The 7,932-nt window shown below is 49.9% G+C and overlaps 1 protein-coding gene across 1 annotated transcript in view; it reads right to left on the bottom strand.

Annotated features, from left to right (window-relative positions):
- The window catches only part of plod3 (procollagen-lysine, 2-oxoglutarate 5-dioxygenase 3), a 42,074-nt gene that overhangs the window by 4,081 nt on the left and 30,061 nt on the right, over positions 1-7,932 (bottom strand). Inside the window, 5 exon segments of the mRNA XM_080544222.1 lie at positions 4,155-4,229; positions 4,664-4,777; positions 5,519-5,660; positions 6,677-6,791; positions 6,794-6,801. Of these exon segments, the coding sequence (XP_080400348.1) occupies positions 4,155-4,229; positions 4,664-4,777; positions 5,519-5,660; positions 6,677-6,791; positions 6,794-6,801 (454 nt within the window).

Genomic DNA, 7,932 nt, shown 5'->3' with positions numbered 1-7,932 from the left:
GGGGGAGGGAGGGAGGGGAGGAGGGGGGGGAGGGGAGGGAGGGGGGGAGGGAGGAGGGGTGGGAGGGAGGGGTGGGAGGGAGGGGGGGAGGAGGAGGGGTGGGGGAGGGAAGGAGGGAGGAGGGGTGGGAGGGAGGGAAGGAGGGAGGAGGGGTGGGAGGGAGGGGGGGAGGGAGGGGGGGGAGGGAGGGGGGGAGGCAGGAGGGGTGGGAGGGAGGGAAGGAGGGAGGAGGGGTGGGAGGGAGGGATGGAGGGAGGAGGGGAGGGGGGGAGGGAGGGAGGAAGAGGGAGGGATGGAGGGAGGAGGGGAGGGAGGAGGGGTGGGAGGGAGGGAGGAGGGGTGGGAGGGAGGGGTGGGAGGGAGGGGGGAGGGAGGAGGGGTGGGAGGGAGGGAAGGAGGGAGGAGGGGTGGGAGGGAGGGAAGGAGGGAGGAGGGGTGGGAGGGAGGGGGGGAGGGAGGGGGGGAGGGAGGGAGGGAGGAGGGGAGGGGGGGAGGAGGAGGGAGGAGGGGTGGGAGGGAGGGAGGAGGGGAGGGGAGGAGGGAGGAGGGGGGGAGGGGAGGGAGGGGGGAGGGAGGAGGGGTGGGAGGGAGGGAGGAGGGGTGGGAGGGAGGGGTGGGGAGGGGGAGGGGGGGAGGGAGGGGGGAGGCAGGAGGGGTGGAGGGAGGGAAGAGGGAGAGGGGTGGAGGGAGGGATGGAGGGAGGAGGGGAGGGGGGAGGGAGGAGGAAGAGGGAGGGGGGGAGGAGGGAGGAAGAGGGAGGGATGGAAGGAGGGAGGAGGGGTGGGAGGGAGGAGGGGTGGGAGGGAGGGGTGGGAGAGAGGAAGAGGGGTGGGGGGGGAGAGGGAGGGATGGAGGGAGGAGGGGTGGGAGGGAGGAGGGATGGAGGGAGAGGAGGGGTGGGAGGGAGGGGGGGGAGAGGAGGGAAGGAGGGAAGGAGGGAGGAGGGAAGGAGGGAGGAGGGGTGGGAGGGAGGGGTGGGAGGGAGGAGGAGGGGTGGGAGGGAGGAAGAGGGAGGGGAGGGATGGAGGGAGGAAGAGGGAGGGGAGGGATGGAGGGAGGAGGGGTGGGAGGGAGGGGGGGAGGGGTGGGAGGGAGGGATGAAGGGAGGAGGGGTGGGAGGGAGGGGGGAGGGGAGGGAGGAAGAGGGAGGGAGGGATGGAGGGATGAGGGGTGGGAGGGAGGGAGGAAGAGGGAGGGGAGGGAGGGGGGAGGAGGGGAGGGAGGAAGAGGGGGGAGGGGAGGGATGGAGGGAGGAGGGGTGGGAGGGAGGGGGGGAGGGAGGAAGAGGGGAGGGAGGAAGAGGGGAGGGATGGAGGGAGGAGGGGTGGGAAGGAGGGAAGGAGGGGGGAGGGAAGGAGGGAGGGGGGGAGGGAAGGAGGGAGGGGGGGAGGGAAGGAGGGAGGAGGGGAGGGAGGGGGGGAGGGAAGGAGGGAGGAGGGAAGGGAGGGGTGGGAGGGATGGAGGGAGGAGGGGTGGGAGGGAGGGGGGGAGGGGAGGAGGGAGGAGGGGAGGGAGGGGGGGAGGGAAGGAGGGAGGAGGGGAGGGAGGGGGGGAGGGAAGGAGGGAGGAGGGGTGGGAGGGAGGGGGGGAGGGGAGGAGGGAGGAGGGGAGGGAGGGGTGGGAGGGATGGAGGGAGGAGGGGTGGGAGGGAGGGGGGGAGGGGAGGAGGGAGGAGGGGAGGGAGGGGGGGAGGGAAGGAGGGAGGAGGGAGGAGGGGGGAGGGAAGGAGGGAGGGGGGGAGAGGGATAATCAGTGATGTAATCACGGTGGAAGATGTTGATTCTGGGAAATATCTGATCTCTCTGAGAAACACTTTTACCTACGTAGTATGTTTATCCATTATCTACACACAGAGATCACTAGAGGGCGCTTCTTTTTTTTTTGCCTGCCTCCTCCATAAAAACTGCAAAACAGCTTTATCACAGTGGTACCTCACGACTCTTCTAGTGTTAAATGTGTTGCTATTTATTTATTTTATATATATATATATATATATTCTTGCCACTTTTATTTTCTTACTCTTGCTGTATTCTTTATAATGTATGTAAAGCACTTTGAATTACCTCTGTTGTATGAAATGTGCTGTACTAAGAAACTGGCCTTGCCTTGCTTAACAATCAGAGTTATAATCAGAAGATGTCATAGTAATAACACAGTAATGACACAGTAACAATCAGAAGATGTTGATGTTCCAGAGTGCGCCACCAGAGTGCGCCACCTCCATGTATAAAAAGCACCATACCCCTGGATAGGGATGGGAATCGAGAACCAGTTCCAGTTGAGAACCGATAACAAAATGGAATCGGAAATGTTATCGTATGCCTCTGAGCTTATCAATTCCTATTATCAATGCCACGGCATGTGATGCTGAAGCGAAAAAAGCAGAACTTAAAGGAGTGTTTCACCGCTGGGAAGATGGTCTGTCACTGAAACTGGCCTGTCTCTGGAGTAGAAAGGTGTAAATATACTTGAAATTAGTGCTACCTGACCAGATATCAGAGTAAAAGAGTGGCAAAATGCCCTTTTACAGAAATGACAACACCCAGAATGCAGTGGGGTTCTCCCCCTTTCCAAGGCCACTCCCATGCCTCTTATTGGACCAGAGCAGAGCACCCACAGGCCACTCTGATTGGACCAGAGCACAGCTAGTGTGTATAACATTATTATTACCCATTTAAAACCTAAAATGTAATGATAGAAAGCTGGTTGAAAATGGGTGAAGCCGTCTTTTAACTGCGAGGGCAGAGTAGCCTCCGCACTATAGTCTCACCAAACAAGAGAAAATCTACTTCAAAGCCCATTGCACACCGTTTCACACCACTTTGAGGAAACATTCAAGTCATTCATATCTGTATTTTTTCGATTGCAGATACAGCATGTTCAATGCCCTCAAGAAACGGGCCGAGAGGAAGATCCTGCCAACCTCCACAGAGGCTGAAGTGAAAAATTTGGTTCAGAGAGCCACCAAGCTTGCTTTCAAGCATATGGGAGGGAACGGGAGGGAACTGAATGAGTCCTGCCACAGCATGACAGCCGTTTTTCTGTTGGCGTGGCACAAGGCAGTGCAAAGTGATAAAGATGCACAGACCGCAGCAGTTAACGCTGTTAAAGATAATGATTTATGATTTTACTTAGATTTTTGTACAGTTTTTTTTTATTATTTGTTACATAAACGGCTGTCATGCTGTGGCATGACTCGTTCAGTTCCCTCCCGTTCCCTCCCATATTTTATAAAAATGAAATTGTATATACCGTAATAATTTAATATATTTAATAATATAATATATTTGTTATATATTTATTATATTTATTTAATTAAGATTTGTTACATATTTAAAAAGATAAAAATGAAATTGTATATAATAATTTAATATATTTAGTAATAGTAAGTAAGTAAGTAAAGCTTTATTTATATAGCGCCTTTCGTACATGAAATGCAACTCAAAGCGCTTGATTGATATATATTTATTCTATTTATTTAATTAATTAATATGTATTATACTATTTACTTGTTTTCATATTTAATACACTGTATTTACTTGTATTCAACTATTTTGTACTTTTCTATTTAACTGTACTTGTATTAAATGTTTTATCAACTTCCCAGAGATGTCACTCGTTGTTTATGCTCATCATGTTGAAAACACTTAAACTTCACAGTTAATACCTTTTATCCACATGACATGCATTTTTTGTCCTGGGACACACCAATTGAATTATTATTAACTAATTCATAATGTAAAATATATATAATAGGATAATTCATTATTATACTTGAATTATTCCAATTGGAACAAGATCGCCTGACTGTCTTAAGACATTGATATTCAGTGTCTTAAGACACCTCAAGATGTTCTGTGTCTTCAAGACACAGAAAATATGGCTCTTATGCTCCATGTCTTAAGTGAGTGCATGAGGGCATGTCTTCAGGTTAGGTCTTAAGACGACTTAAGACATCTTGACAGACAAAATGTTGGTTAATTAAGACATCTTAAGACATCTCAAGACAAGGTGATGGCTGGGTATGTATTTCATAGCATCGTAAATATCTGTGACTTCTGACAATAGCGCTCACCAGCTAGCTAAGTTAACAAGCTAAGTGTGTGCGTGTGTGTGTGCGTGTGTGTGCGTGTGTGTGAGTGTGTGTGTGTTACCTGTTCCACCAGCCCTTTCTGGTCCTCGTCAAAGATGTGTGAGTAGTTCTCATGGATGTACTTCTCCTTCCAGTCCTGCAACACAGCACGGTCAGGGGTGTGTGTGTGTGTGTGTGTGTGTTAGGTGTGTGTGTGTGTGTGTTAGGTGTGTGTGTGTGTGTGTGTGCATGCTTGTGCGCTTGTGTGTGTGTGTGTGCATGTGTGTGTGTGTGTGTTAGGTGTATATGTGTGTGTTAGGTGTATGTATGTGCGAGTGTGCATGCTTGTGTATATGTGTGTGTGTGTGTGAGTGTTAGGTGTATGTGTGTGTGTGTGTGTTAGGTGTGTGTGTGTGTGTGTGCATGCATGCATGCATGTGTGTGTTAGGTGTGAGTGAGTGTGTGTTAGGTGTGTATGTGTGTGTGTGTTACGTGTATGTGTGTGTGTGTGTTAGGTGTATGTGTGCGTGCATGTGTGTGTTTGTGTGTGTTAGGTGTGTATGTGTGTGTGTGTGTGTGTGTGTGTCTCACCACAGGGTTGTCAAAGATCTGCCACAGGTCTGGGTGCAGCCGGCTGCTGTTGTAGTTGGTGGACGAGACCAGCCGGCCGAACTCGTCACGATTCGACACGAACATGAACACCCCCTGTAGGGCAGGGAGGGGGGGGGGGGGTTAGACACGAACATGAACACCCCCTGTAGGGCAGGGAGGGGGGGGGGGGGGTTAGACACGAACATGAACACCCCCTCTAGGGCAGGGGAGGGGGGGGGGGGTTAGACACACACACAGAACCACACACACACACACACACACATACATGCAGTACGGGTGCAACGGTTCAGTTGGTCCACGGTTCGGTATGAACCTCGTTTTTTTGGTCACAGTTCGGTATGTGTTTTGGGTATGTGTTTTGGGTATGTGTTTTGGGTATGTGTTTTGGGTACGTGTTTTGGGTATGTGTTTTGGGTATGTGTTTTGGGTACGTGTTTTGGGTATGTGTTTTGGGTATGTGTTTTGGGTATGTGTTTTGGGTATGTGTTTTGGGTACGTGTTTTGGGTACGTGTTTTGGGTACGTGTTTTGGGTACGTGTTTTGGGTATGTGTTTTGGGTACGTGTTTTGGGTACGTGTTTTGGGTACGTGTTTTGGGTACGTGTTTTGGGTACGTGTTTTGGGTATGTGTTTTGGGTACGTGTTTTGGGTATGTGTTTTGGGTATGTGTTTTGGGTACGTGTTTTGGGTACGTGTTTTGGGTACGTGTTTTGGGTACGTGTTTTGGGTATGTGTTTTGGGTACGTGTTTTGGGTATGTGTTTTGGGTACGTGTTTTGGGTACGTGTTTTGGGTATGTGTTTTGGGTACGTGTGAACCCCCCCCCCCACACACACCTGGTCTCGTACGGTCCTACAGAACACCATGTCGGGGTCCATGCCGTCCTGCTGGTAGAGGGACACCTGGGCCAGGCGGCCGCGCAGAACCGAGCCCATGATCAGATACACCTGCGTGATGTACGGCACGTTCCACAACCCCCTACACACACACACACACGTAAGTAAGTAAGTAAGTAAGTAAAAAAGTAAGTAAAATGTATTTGTACAGCACCTTTCCCAGACCAAGGGTCACAAAGTGCGAGTAGAGAACATAATAAAGAAGAAACATAAAACATAATAAAAGAGCGGAAGTCATAGCAGGTTAAAACAGGCAAACAAGTGAAAATAAGAACAAGTAACAGACAACAGGTGTACAACAACATCAACAGGACACAGAGAGACAGGCCCTTGGGGCTATCCAAAAGCCTGTCTATACAAGACAGTCTTTAGTTATTTTTTAAAAGCCTCGACCGAGCCAGCTGATCTAAGGTCCAAGGGCAGAGCATTCCAGCATTCCAGAGCCTGGGAGCCACGGTTTGGAATGCTGCATCACCCTGGGTCTTCAGTCTGGCACGGGGGACAACCAACAAACCCTGGTCAGAGGACCTGAGACCTGCTGGGGCTGTAAGGACGCAGGAGGTCACAGATGTAAGCAGGTGCCTGACCATGGAGGCTCTGTAGGTGACGACCAGAACCTTGAAATGAATTCTATATTTGATGGGGAGCCAGTGTAGGGATGCTAAGATGGGAGTGATATGACATGACTTTCTGGACCTAGTCAACAGCCTTGCAGCTGCATGTTGGACCATGTGTAGCCGGCCCAGGGTGGATGTGTCGAGGCAGGTGAACAGGGAATTGCAATAGTCCAATCAGGACGATACAAAAGCATGAATGATCATTCCCAACTCTGCGTGGGATATCACAGACCGGAGGTAAGCAATGTTGCACAGATGGAAAAAAACAGGTACGTGTCAGTGACCTGATGATGTGATGTCAAAGTGCATTTGCTGGTCAAAAATAACACCAAGGTTTCTGAGCTTAGACTGGAGTTGAGAGGGTCCCCACGCATGTGACTTTATCTGAACCTATAATAAGAACCTCGGTTTTATCTGGGTTTAGTTAGTGTGTGTGTGTGTGTGTGTGTGTGTGTGTGTGTGTGTGTGTGTGTGTACTCACACTCTCTTGCCCTGGACGATGTCTATGTAGTCCTCAGAGCGGGAGTAGAAACCCTCGCGGCTCAACGCCCCCCAGAAGTTAGACCACAGCTTCCCGTGCCTGGACAGCATGGGGCGATCACCGGCCTGGGGGGGGGGGGAGAGGGTTAGCATGTCTGTGTGTAGTGTGTAGGGTGTAGGGTGTAGGGTGTAGGGTGTAGTGTGTAGGGTGTAGGGTGTAGGGTGTAGTGTGTTGTGTGTAGGGTGTAGGGCAGGGGTCGGCAACCTTAAATGTTGAAAGAGCCATATTGGACCAAAAAACTAAAAAACTAATCTGTCTGGAGCCGCAAAAAATGTAAAGCCTTATATAAGCCTTATAATGAAGGCAACACATGCTGTAAGTGTCTATATAAGCTATATTAGCCTACTATCAAAATAGTAGGCTACAAATACATAAGCCTTAGCACATATGCATACAACCGAATGCAAACGTATTGTGCTTTACAAAAGTGAAACACTAGGATAGCGTAAAGGGGGTCTGGGGGGTTCCCCCCCCAATTTTTTTTTTAACAGAGTAGATGCAATTTCGTGTATTCTGGTGCCTTTTAACAAGTGGGTTGATACTTTTATCTGGCTATACTAGCCTGAGAAAAAATATGGATACGTTTGTAATTCAATCCGGAGGAAGTGAGCAAACCAAGAGATCGTCAGCCAAAAAAATAGACAAATCTACAGACTGTAGACTACAGTACCAAATGAAAACTAGCCTCCCTCGTCCTCTTTTCACTATTTTAAGTTAAACCCCCTCAGACCCACAGGAACGCCGGCGCGCCCAAATATCATACCTTCTTTGGAAGTTCATAATTCGGAAACGGTTTGAGCTAAAGACAAGCCGCTTTTTGCATTTAAAAGTAGACAAATAGCGCTCACCGGGAAGTTCATCGATGTGCGTCGCCGATATCCGTATATAAATCTAGCCACAAAGTTGTAGACAATGTGGATAGTTTCTTGCTTTGCCTGCCGCAGTACTTCGTCAATCCCTGTGGATATAGGTCTACTCTTGAAAAAAACCTGTCACATCCAGTCTCATGTTGGGTCCAGTCAAAATGTATAATACTAGTAATGTGCCAACATATCCGAATCCTATTGGCCCTCGTACAACATTACAGCGTAAGCAGGGAGTTGTAGTTCAAGGAAAGAGACCGCGGCAAAGTAAAAAATAAATAATCGTTGTTAATTTCCATTTGTGGTCAAAGCCACAGGGAGCCACTGAAGATG

Source organism: Nansenia antarctica (assembly GCF_963989245.1).
Source record: "Nansenia antarctica genome assembly, chromosome: 13".
In the NCBI taxonomy this organism is placed as follows: Eukaryota; Metazoa; Chordata; class Actinopteri; order Argentiniformes; family Microstomatidae; genus Nansenia; species Nansenia antarctica.
The sequence above is the reverse complement of the archived record's forward strand: the minus strand, read 5'-3'. Positions and strand labels throughout refer to the sequence as shown.